General features: G+C 44.0%; 1 protein-coding gene across 1 annotated transcript in view; it reads right to left on the bottom strand.

Moving 5' to 3' along the window:
* Positions 1-2,749: 2,749 nt before the first annotated feature.
* Positions 2,750-12,180, bottom strand: part of SENP1 (SUMO specific peptidase 1) — a 53,287-nt gene continuing 43,856 nt past the window's right edge. The window contains exons 14-18 of the mRNA XM_064591342.1: positions 11,347-11,550; positions 10,215-10,294; positions 9,228-9,312; positions 8,603-8,698; positions 2,750-7,673 (exon numbers count right to left, since the gene is read on the bottom strand). Coding sequence (XP_064447412.1) covers positions 7,611-7,673; positions 8,603-8,698; positions 9,228-9,312; positions 10,215-10,294; positions 11,347-11,550 — 528 coding nt within the window. The 3' untranslated portion in view covers positions 2,750-7,610. The remainder of the gene's footprint in view (positions 7,674-8,602; positions 8,699-9,227; positions 9,313-10,214; positions 10,295-11,346; positions 11,551-12,180) is intronic.

Genomic DNA, 12,180 nt, shown 5'->3' with positions numbered 1-12,180 from the left:
TATCTGCTTGGTATCGGTATCTCCCTCCTCACCACCCACCCATCCTTAGCCCTCCCCCTTTCTAGGTTAGGATCAGAGGCCTCAAAGGAAATTTTGCTAATGTGGGCAGCCCGGAGAGTTGGGGGACAAGAGTGGGAGGCAAAAGACAGTTGGAGAAAGGGTTGTTGTGGGAGGGGTGAAGGGAATTCTTTGGTACCCCTTTCTGAAGAAGCCAAGAGGAAATGAATCCCAAGGCAGAGGGACCCCACCATTCTCCTTGACCCTCCAATCTAAGGTGAAGAGACAAGGATCTCAACCCTGCTCATGAGACAAAAGAGGGAGAGTTAGCCTTTGCAGACCTCATGGAAGGTTCTCTTCTTTGGTTTCACACTGAGAGAGACCCCATGATGTCTGGGTCACGTGCTCGCCCTGTCTCAAGATGAAACAATGCTGGCTGTGTGCATGCAGTATCTCATAGGGCTTTTAGGGGCTTTGGAGACATATGTTCTTGGCTTGGAGTCCCTGTTCCTATCACTGACAGTCTGAGACTTTGGGCTAACTTATTCAATCCCTAAGCTCATTTTTCTCATCTGAGAAATGGGGATAAGGAATAGTACCTACATCACACACTTGTGAGGACTAAATGAGATAATGTATATAAAGTGTTTGGCACAAAAGGCTGGGACTAGGGCCTCAATAAATGCTTATTCTTATTGTTAATATTTTTGGAAGAAGATAGCTCTAACTGCTAAGTGGATGATGCATTTGAAGTCAAGGACCCTGGGTGGGACACAGTGTAAAGCAGACACGAGGTGAGGACTTGAATCGGCGGGGCGGGGGGGTGCTGGCAAAAAGGGAAGCATAGGCACCTGAGACACAGAATGAACAGAATTTAAGTGAGAGACAGACAAAACACAGGAGTCAATTGATGTAGAGATGTTGGGGTTCAGAGCTGATGGCCAAGAAAGCATTAGACGTCTTTGGTGCAAAAAGGTGGTTTTATTAAAGCATGGGGATAGGACCCTTGGGCATAAGGAGCTGCACTGGGGTTGTGACAGGTGACTGATTATAGACTTTCAAGTTGGGAGGGGGCTAGGGACAGTACAAGCCTCTACGGTATTTTGGAAACAAGGTTTCCGGGATCCTGGGAGCGGCTAGCTACTGATAGGAAAAGGTCATTTACTACCGTTTAGTAAAAACTCAGTCGTACGAGACCCTTCAGATGTGTATCAGTGGGCCATATGCTTGGAGAATGATTGCTAACACGTATCTTGTGGGGTAGAGATAAAGGAAGTTCCAAAAGAATTTTTTTATGTTAAAGTAGACTCACAGGATCCTGAGGAGTCGGGCTGATTTCTTTTTGCCCTTAGCGAAGTGTCAAGATCAAGGCAACTGAGCTCCCAGAGGAAGGTCACTCTGCCTGTTTCAAGGCCTTGTCAATGGGCTGTAAGTAGTAAGGAAATTTAATTGTTTCTTATTTCCCACATCATAAATAATATAGTCAGATACGAAATGCTACAGAGAAGAAACGAAGGTAACGGAGCTAGGGAGTGTGAGAGTGACGCTGCACCAGAGCCCAGAGGTGGTGAGGGAGTGGGTCAGGAGGAGATCTGGGGAAAAGCCCTCCAGACACAGGAAACAGGAAGTAGAACCCCCGTGAGATGGAAGCAAGTTTGGTTTGCTACACAAACACCAAGGAGGCCTGTGTAGCCGAGACCAGTGAGCCTGGGCTGAGTGGGAAGGCAAGCTGTTGGAGGTGCAGGGCCCCGTAGGCCATTGTAGGCAGAGATCACTGGCCGGTGATGGGCTGATGGGAAATGGGGCACAGGTACACAAGGAAGCAAAACAGTTTTCCTGGAGTTCAGAACAGTGTCTGGAACATGAATTCCTTGAGGAACAGGACAAGCCTCCTCACCGTCCCCCCCGCCCCCAGGCCCTTTGTAACTTTTTGCAGTGCAGAACCACACCAGGCCCCACAGGAGCAGTCGGGGACAGAGGCTGACTCTAACTCACAATCCAGTCCAGGTCCCACTTGGAAGGAGTCTTGTCCCTGTTCAGTGATGAACATGCAGATCCAGGCAATCGTCAGCTATCTTTAACCATATTCAGTAATCAGAAAACAAGAATGGCTTGAAGGCTTCGCTCCTCATTCCAACCATTTTCAAATGGCCGAAAAAATCTTAACCATGCCTAGAAAAATATTAGAACTCAAGAATGTTCTGGAGACTACAAGTGACTCTTCTAACTCACACAGATAAAACCATTTCACCAACATAGTGGAAGATCTTTCAGAAGCTGGTGCTTTCTTATGTTTTATTCTCTGGAGTGTGAGCTTTACAGGTAGAGAGGTTAGATTGTGAGGAGGAAGGGGTGCAGGAGAGGGGCAAGGAGACAAGGGATGCTGTTAGCAGAGTGGGCTGGAAGTCCTGACTGGTGTGTTTGGCTCAGGAGGGCCCTCTGGCCAGCTCCACAGACAGGTCTGGTTTTAAAAAGTGCCAGGGAGCCATGGATTTGCACGTTATTTGCGTTCCAGGCTTCAATTCCAGGTATGTGGAATGAAATGAATGAATGAACAGTATTCAGGCTCTTGGTTAAGGGGTGGACTCAGGAATCCAGACCACACTGAGGATCCAATCACTGGTCCCACTTGGATCAGGAGACATAGACACAGAGACAGAATAAACAGTCAAAGAGACAGAGAGACAGTCTTAGAGAGACAAACACCACCAAGTCCTTTTTCACCAGGGAGTTTCCAGTCAAAGCAAGAAAGCAAAATCCACAGAATTTATTTTAAATAAATCAACTTTTAAGAACTAGGGAGAGAGTTACACACAGGTAGATAAATGCAACATCATCCCTGACTTATCTCCACCTCTGTCCCTCCATCATCCACGCCCAGCTTCTAACTGGAGTGTGCACCAGGAGTCGGCCTTCTTGATAAGGTCCCTTACTTGGTGTCTGCCTAGCCTCCAAATTAGTTAGACTCTAAGGTCCTTAAGGACAGGTGGCTTTTATTTCCTTGGTCAAACCATCTTTTCACTCCATCCTCCAGGGCCCCCAAGTCCAGTGCTTAAACACATGCTTATTAAACACCCAGTGTAAGGGGTTCCCCAGAATATCAGATGAGGCAAATGCTCTCCAAGAACTTAGCTCTGGCTAACAGACAAGACACAGGCAGCATGTAAAATGGTCCATTTAAAGGACAAGGCAGAAAGGGACTCAGTCTCAATCTACAACAGCACTGGACGTAAAAAAGATGGAGAAGACTAGAAAGGTGTGTGGTTAGAAAAAAAAAAATACTATGATTAGCTCCTTGGGACAGAGACCGAGGCCCGGGAAGGGCATGCTAAACTGCCAAGGAAGATGTTTAAGGGCAGAGTGGGGCATTAGGTTTGGGACCACAAAGGAGGTGCAGCCCCCCTGCACATTGCCATAAGCAGTCCTCCTTCCCCAACCCTTGAAATGCTGTCTTCTCAATCAACGTTTAATGCAGTTACCCCTACTCCTCACTGGCCGGCCAGAGAAGCAGCTTGCACTCCTGGCTTGAAGAAAAAGCACCAAATCATTCACCTGCTCTCTGTGACAACAGGTCTCAGTCCATTCCTGATGTAAAAGACAGATTACAAATATGGAGTTATAACATTTTCTGATTATTTGGGCTACAGCTGTCCAGATAAGAGATTTTAAGATAATGTGATCAGGGAAGGTTTCAGGGAGATGGGATTTGGGTGTGTGTGCTCTGTAGGTACTTAAGAACGAACCAGGAGTAAACTGAATGAGGTGTGCCTAGCAGACTAAAGACTTTGGGCTCCTTGTACATCTCTTTCCCACACTTTCCCTTCCGGACATTGATGTTCTGCAGAGTGGAAGGACAATCTCCAGGAGTCAAGCAGGTGATGGCTACTTGTCAGCTGAGAAAGGAGAAGTCAACAGCTATGATCTGTCCCATTACGGTAAGACTCTGACCTGGGCTTTAATTGTAAAACCAAGCCATATTAACACTGGCCTTAAACTTGAACTTTGAATCACTATCTTGACCGAATTCTATTCCAAGCAGGATTATGGCCCTCCACATTTCAGAATCTTAGACTCTGACAAGACCCTAGGTATCTGGTCCAACCACTCACAATGAGAATTATTCTTGCCCTATCCCTGACAGCCCAGAGAGGCAGGCTGTACTAATATTATTTCAAGGTTTGTCTTCTGACTCCAAGTGTTTGAGTTTCTCTTTTCTATCCCACAGGGGATTCATGTGTAAGTTCCCCCTTATCTTAGTGGGTGACCAGCATGACCCCATATACCCTTATGTCCCTCCTCACCTCCAAAGCTGGGAATGATAGTCATAGCCTCTTAATAGAGGTCAGGATTCAGCAAAGGTGAAATAAGGCTCCGGGCTCTAAGGGAAGATGCTGGACTGAGCCTTACATTTTAGGATGAATTCAAAGCTATGGGTAGGTTCCTTCTGGGCAGGGAAATATGGTGACTTTCCCAGGAGCTCAGCATGTAGCCTGAGTCAACGACAGGGCCTAAGAGTCTATATTCCACCTTGCCCTGGCCCATCCAGGTGGAGCAAGGGAGAAGACAAAGTCAAAGTGTCAGTCGTCTCTCTCTCTTACTCTGGCAAGACATATTTGAGAACTGGAGGGATGGCACAGAAGGACCAGAGGCTGAAACATAAAAACAATGGGGTTCTTAAGTGAATCCTCTCCCTCTCCTTAGGCCTTTCATAGGCCACGTAAAACCAGGTGGTGATGGACAGACTACGCGATGGGGTTGCTGGCAGTACTTCTTCAGGTCATGTGTTTCTGCCCCAGGGCACTAAAACTTGGAGCTAACATTGCTAGGGGCAGTGGGTAGAAGATGCTGGCACAATTACAGGAGCTAAAGAAGAGAAGAGTTGATACCACAGAGAAGTATGAAGTGCCTCATAGATAGAGGAGCCAATTTCCACAATGTCTCCATGAGGAACAAGGAAAAGTACTCTTACATCCAACCCCAAATGGGACTCCCAGGAGCAATAGTGGGTCCCCAGCAACAAATGGGACAGAACTAACCTCCATGCCTTCTTTTCAAATGTTCTATCTGATTTTCTCTGTACAGGGTCCAGGAGTGATTGGTGGGACTGTAGTTCCTGTTGAAGGCTCTGTATCTAGATAGAGTTCATCATCCCTCAAGTGTTACTTTTTAAGAGGAGGTAGGTGATTATGAGCACTGAACACAGGGAAGAAGGAAAAACAGGAGAAAAGGAAGGCAAGAGGCTTTAGTTTAAAGCAGTTTAACTAAGATACTGGTAGCATGCCCTTGGCCATGGAATGCAGGAACCTCCTTCTCCCCTCCCTGGTCATCAAAACCCACCCTTAAATGAAGGAGAAACTAAGTTCCCAGATGCTAGTCCTAAATTTGTTGGCTAGTTCTCTGGAAAAATGGCCCACTACAGATGTCTATATTTGGTTCCCACTGAGCCACCCTGGGCTACAACCTATGTCTCAGCTTGGTCCACCCATGTAGGGTGGTTTCAGGATCACTAACTTCGCCTTGTACATAAATGCACTGGTCAGAAAGGGGGTCCACGTTCAGACAGGCTCAACAATTCCTTATATATTTTTCAAAGTGCTTTTGTTGCATGTTTCATTTTCTGTTATACATGGCAATAAATATTTGTTGCTTTGGTCTGTACAAAAAGTCTGTGAGGAAGGTAAGACAGATGTTGTTATCTAAATGGACAAACAATAAATACAGACACCTATCTTGTTCTGAGTCCCCCCCAGATAATAGCAAGAGCACCTGAAAAACTCAGGTCTTTTGACTCATAGTCCAAATCTATGCCATACTGCCACCTTTCCATTTGTCACTGAAATACATTAAGTACCAAGAATCCACGTGCAGGAGTCATACACTGAGCCTGCACACTGTAGCTTTCTAAAAGAGAATGTGAAAGGTCTCAGCAACTCATAAATAGAAAGCTATTTATTTCCTATAGAAAAACACAAGAAAGAAAAAGAGAGAAAGAAAGAAAGAAAGAAAGAAAGAGAACGAACGAACAAACGAACGGTGGTCTTCCCCAAAAAGGCAGGCAGTTATGAAAAAGGTAGGACATCTGGTTGCTGGAGTGGAAACAGTAACATTCAGTTAACAATGGAATATTTAAAAAAAATAGTTTTCTTTTCAAATTGTAACCTGTGGTAAAACATAGAAAAATGTACTAAACAAGCTTGGTATAAAACAGAGTAAAATTTTCAAATAAGCCCAGAGAGAAAGCACAATGTTGGAAAGGATGGGGTACAAGGGAAGAAGAGAAAATATTTCATACAAAACTACCTATTACAATACAGAAAAAAGTATAAAACGTTCCTATTTTGGAACTTAAGTACAAAATGACACTGGCATTGGATCGTTCCACTATCTAGCCTGAGGAGCGCTCAGAGGGCGGGGGAGATGCTAGAAAGAACAAAAGGAATAGCAGTTTTTTTAGTCTCAAGTTGATCAGTCCAAATTCCACCCGTTTTCCAGTTGAAAATCTTTGCCTCCCTCTGTAACCTTGACCCCTAAGCCAAAGTTCATCCAGGCCTCAAAATATTGTTAGGAAGTCCACAAACACCCTCCACATAGGGGCTGGGATCTGTGCGTGCTAGAGCTAAAGCTGCAAAAAGGAAATAAATCTACAGGCTAAAGTGGTGAACACATTCAGCCTTTTAAAAAAACACATATCCCTGTGAAATATATATATATTTATATATATATATTAAATTCTCTGTGGTTAGAAACCTATTTAGACTAACTAGCCACAGACCAAACTAGACCTGCATTCATCCCATGCTGGAATTTTACGCTAAAGACTGAGGTCCTTCTTCTTGGTCAGAAGTCGGCGGCAGTAAAAGTGGTGCCTTTGTTGCTCCACTAAACTGCTCCCTGGGTGGGTCTTCTCTGTATCCTGTGTTGTGAGCACATGCGAACCCCTGCTTTAAGGAAAGGCCTGCCTGGGACTTTGGGGTCCCCCCCCCGGGCTCATGTGTTCTGCCTCAGGCTGGGAGGAAGCTACAGATGACAAAACAGCCTTGTACAGAAGCAGATGGATCTCACAAGAGGCATATAAATAGGGAAGTCCTGGAGAAGGGACGTAAGCGTGTGACCCCAAGTCCAGTTTCCAGTCACTTTCCTGACAACACATCGTGAAAATCCTGCGTGTATGTGTGCGTGTATATGCTGGTGGTTTTCATCCCTACCTTTTTGCCCATGCCCTTTCCTACCTCTTAGTAAGGCCTAACAACAAGAGTTTATATGAAACCAAGAGTCTGTCCAAGCTTCTCTCGGCCCCCGAATTAGGGACTGAGTGAGGCTGGAGCCCTTTGAAAACAAGATGGCAGAACTGAAGAAGTGAAAAGCAGTCTCTCTCTTCAGCTTAGGGATGTCCCTCACCCCTTTCACAGCACCAAAGTTTCTTTGCAAAAATAGTATCTGAGATACAAAAGGAAAGGCAGATGTGCTTGTGAATGCATCTCGCCAGGGCCTGGTCCAGGATCAAGGGCTTTACAAGAACAGAGGGGTGGGAGCAGCTGTTTCCAAGGTCTCTGGCTGTAGACAACAAAGAGCTGGTCCCCCACAAGGTCAGTGTCGGCTAACTGAGACAGTCTTCACAAAAGCTTTCGGTGGAGAATCTCCCAGACCATCCGCTTCCGGAAGTATGGCATGTGTTGCTGTAGGGACACAGAGATACCCTTAATTTTTTCATTGCTTTTATCCAGACCCAACACTCCTTTCCTTCTCAAGGTTTTCAATTAAAATAGCTTCAGTTGCATTTCTGGTCTTTCAAATTGCTCAATTCTTGATTACATGTAATTTTTTTCTATTGCTATCTCTACTGCTATTTTCTCTTGTTGTAGCCTTACAAACTTTATTGGGCATCACCAGGAGTCCCCAGGCTACACCCAAATGTCTCCAAGAATTTTGAGGATGGTGTCTATCAAGTCCTCTATGTTGAACTTTTAAGACGATGGGAGATCTAAGGCCTGAAAATCAAAAACTTACTTTTAGGGAAAGAGTTATAGAACTGCAAGAGTCAGCTCTACCCAAGGGCTATGGTGGAAAAGTCTGGTAAAGCCATTAATTTAAAGTACAGGACACAAACCATAATCTCCAGTCTCAATCCACTTTGGTCTCTGAAGGACCACATGGACAGAAATAAACAATCACAAACTAATAGGAGACTGATGAGCTGCATCAAGTGAGGGGCAGGGGAGGAGGGCAGCATGACAAATTACACTAGGAGTTCAAGGTGTAGCCTGTGCCAAAACCTGACTGCTAACAAGATGAAGAGAAAATGAAGAAAACTTGTTCTGGTCCCAGTTCTCTGTTTCTTACAGGCTTTGAGGTAGGTGCGGGGAGAGGGGCAGAGAAGAAGGCTCTGTTAATGACCAGGATTCGTTGACTGTAGCATGTGATGTAAGGGAACCCAGCATGTGGCCTATCACTATCCTTTTTCTTGTGATGTGGTCTACGTGGTAACCACCAGTGTTATGGGCCATAGGCAGAGTTCGCTAGGTAGAGCAGGTAGAGAAAAAAAAAATCTACCGGGCAGCCTAGAGACAGGGTGGTCCCAGGGCTCCTTCCCGAAGGCTCAGCTCACCTGTGTGAAGTTGATTGGTCTGTCTTTGGTAATGCAGTCAGCATATTTGCAAGCAAACATGCCACAGTCACTTCCATTCATCTGCTGTGGAATTTCCTGAAAGATCAAAAATAACAAAAAGGTGACATGTTTCCAAGCTTCCTTCCTTCATATTAGATTATAAATAAGAACCAAAGGATATAAATGTTACAGGTTTCCCTGAATTTTGAAGAAGTGACCCTAAGTCCCTCACCCAGAACAACACAGGCTCAGAGAAAAAAAATACAGCATCTCAGTCAGGTCTTCATATTAATATTAATCTTCGTATCAGGAGACTATCTTAGACTTCCATGACACCTAAAGATATAAAGACAAGTCCCTCCCATAAGGGCCAATCAGCAACCATTTCCCACAGGAGTGAAAAGCTCAGTAAAATAGCTGGGCATTCAGAAAACCTAGTTCTACATAAGAAACACATGACCAGTCTTCCCACAGACAGAGCTTACTCTATCTTCCCCTGAGGAACCAAACAACCAAGCTGAAGTCAGGCTAGACACTAAGAAGGTCCCTGGGAATCAAGCAATAAAACCCTATCCTTCCCAAATACCCTAATATCAGGATTTCCACCTGATGAGATGAAATGTACCTGGCTTTTCTTGCTGAAGAGCTGCCAGCCATTGGTGTCAAACTCTTTCCTTTTCTTATCAATGCTTTCTTGCTTCAGGTATTGCCTAAAGGTATTGGGAGAGAAGGAGATGAGCTGTGGGGACACTGATGACAGCTGCCACCCTAAGAATGAGGTTAACAATCCTTAGGAAGGGTTTGCATCTGCACTTCTGAGAAAAACAGTATATAATGCTGGGCGGGGAAATCTTTGGGCTGCTAAGCTTCCCCTGCAGCTCCCATAATTCATGCCCACCCTGTCAACCCAAGAGAAACAGGACCTCTGCCTCTGACACCCAGGTTCCTTCTACCTATTGTTCCTCCTGAGGAATGAGGTTTGATTCTTTTCCTTGGTTTATATGGTCCTTCAGAACTCGACCACATGGAAGAAGGTTTCTCTAGCAATATCAAGGCAGTTATTCACTATTTATAGTCTTGATTTTCCTGTGTGAAAATTCAATCCAAATCACAATTTGATGAGTGCATACCTCATACAGAGCACTCTTCTTAAGTGCAAACTGTTCGCCTCCTCCTGGCCACCAGAATGGTATAGTGGTACAGTGAGGAATAGGCATTTTGGAAAGACAAACAGATGGGGTATAAAGAGATTTGCATTCTGGTTCCCAGTTGAGCCACTAACTAGTAGGACCTGAGCATATCAAAGTCACCTCTGTGGGTCTTGGATCCTTCAGCTGAAAAATTAGGGAGGTTGGATTAGATGACTTTTAAGTAGTTTCTATATTATATGTACATATTGACTCATTCGTTATTTTAGTGCACTGGGACAACAGTTGTCCCCATGAGGGCATCTTTCTGGTATTATTATACATTTACTTACTCAGACATAAAATATCCATTCTTACCTCAGTGTGAAGATTTCCTTTATTAATCATAATCACTCCACTAAAGGTATCAAAGAACACAACATACACCCAACACCAAACTCTTTTGTTCTCAAGTCCCTACTTACAGGAGGATCCTGCAGGCTTCATTGTTTATCCCACCCATAGAGTCGTAATAGGTAATATTCTTCTTTCGAAAGTCCACAACCTGGGAATAAAAAAAATCTGTGTGTTCATAAAATAAGAAAAATAGTTTCTCAGCTTTCACTTCCCTGGAACTTGGAACCTTTTTTTTTTGTTTAAGATTTTATTTATTTATTTGAGAGAGAGAGACACAGCGAGAGAGGGAACACAAGCAGGGGGAGTGGGAGAGGGAGAAGCAGGCTTCCCTTGGAACAGGGAGCCCGATGCGGGGCTCAATCCCAGGACCCTGGGATCATGACCTGAGCCAAAGGCAGACGCTTAACAACTGAGCCACCCAGGCGCCCCAAACTTGGAACCTTTTGCCAGATTCCCTGTGAAATCATGACAAGTTTGACTGATACTTTGCATTATACCATGCTTAAACTGCAGAGGAAAGAACAAGGGGTTTATTTACATAGTACTATCATGGCCTCATTAATGGCCCTGAAATCTTTTTCTAGTATTTAGGTTCTCCATCTGCCATGTGGGCAGCAGTGAAGACACACATGCTCTTCAGAGACTGTAAGATGAATGAGATCATTTCCACAGGGTTTCAGAAAGATGGCAAAATATTCCGCATTTTGTTTCTTTATGTGGAGAATTTCTCTTTGGCTTTATGCTTTTCAAATATAATTCAAAACAGATTGTGATAGAACTTTTATATTTTTATTAATATATTAAATGAATGTATCCATGTTCTCAAAGAGTCATAAAAAATATTAAACTATCAAGTATGCAAGGCAAATCATAATTGGGCAGAAAATAAGTCACAGAATCTGAGTTGGCAGGATCATTAAGAAGTCACTTTTTCACCCCATGCCTTGCCTTGAGACTGTTTAGCCTTACAGCTCCCTTCTAAATATTTCCAGAAAAGGAAATTCCACAACTTTCTTCAAAGTCTAAGTATCTCCCACTCTTGACAGGAAGTTCACTGATCTATCCAATTTTTAGCCAACGAAATACTATTCTTTCTCACAATCACCCAGTGAAAATGTAGAATTACTACTCACTATTCTGTATAGTCTAAAATTCTGTAGATTTCTTTTAAATTTGATTAAAAGTAAGAGAGGTACTCACAGCAAGACACCAGTGCACTCCCAGGTGAATGGGCACCAAAAGAATGTCAACAGAAAATACATCCACTTTCTTTGTCCAACGTTTCACTGCCTGATAACCAGCCGTTTTTAACTTAGTGAAAAAAAAGGTATTAAATGCATGCACACTTGGCAATCCCTTCTCTTTACTTCGCTCCATCAACATATTCATGTAGAAATTGATTATCTGTGGGAAGAAATTAAATGTATTAAAAGATACTCAGTCCTTCCAAAAGTGTTGTGTCGTATGAAGGAAAAGCAGTTGCTGTGTTGCACAGCATATGTTATTGTTTCCTTATCAGTTAAGATTTCCACACCCCAGAGCCTCCTGCCCCTACATCAAGTTCTGGAGGCTTGAGGTGCTTGTAAACAGTGAAAACAGAAAAAGCTGATCTAGTTCTAGCTCTAGCTCTACAGATCTGTAGATATCTTATGGGGTTGAGGATCCATACGGGTGCATGCTCGTCTGATCTGTAGAAGACTAAGGATTAGGTCCAAAAATGAGGAGGAGGAGGAAGGGGTGCTAGAAGGCAAGACTTAGAGAAAAGGAAAGGAAGGAGCCAAGCAGTTTGACAGACACAGTAGAGGTACTTTAATCTACTGGGACTGGGTGAGCAACTGAAATAAATCCTGAGCTCACAGTCTAGTGTAATAAAGCAAAGACCAACAGTTCAGTTCTTATATGTGGGTCACCTGGTTGTGCACAGACGGAAAACTGTTCCATGACTAAAGACTGCCTTTTCAGCCTAATAAGTTGGCTTGCATTGGTGACCGGCTCTGGTCTCAAGTAGAACTGAGTGACAGGATAAACCATCAA

Source organism: Mirounga angustirostris, unplaced genomic scaffold (genome assembly GCF_029215605.1).
Source record: "Mirounga angustirostris isolate CCGP_5_RB_7025 unplaced genomic scaffold, mMirAng1.0.hap1 SCAF_5, whole genome shotgun sequence".
NCBI classification, from domain to species: domain Eukaryota; kingdom Metazoa; phylum Chordata; class Mammalia; order Carnivora; family Phocidae; genus Mirounga; species Mirounga angustirostris.
This window is presented reverse-complemented; position numbering and strand designations above follow the sequence as displayed.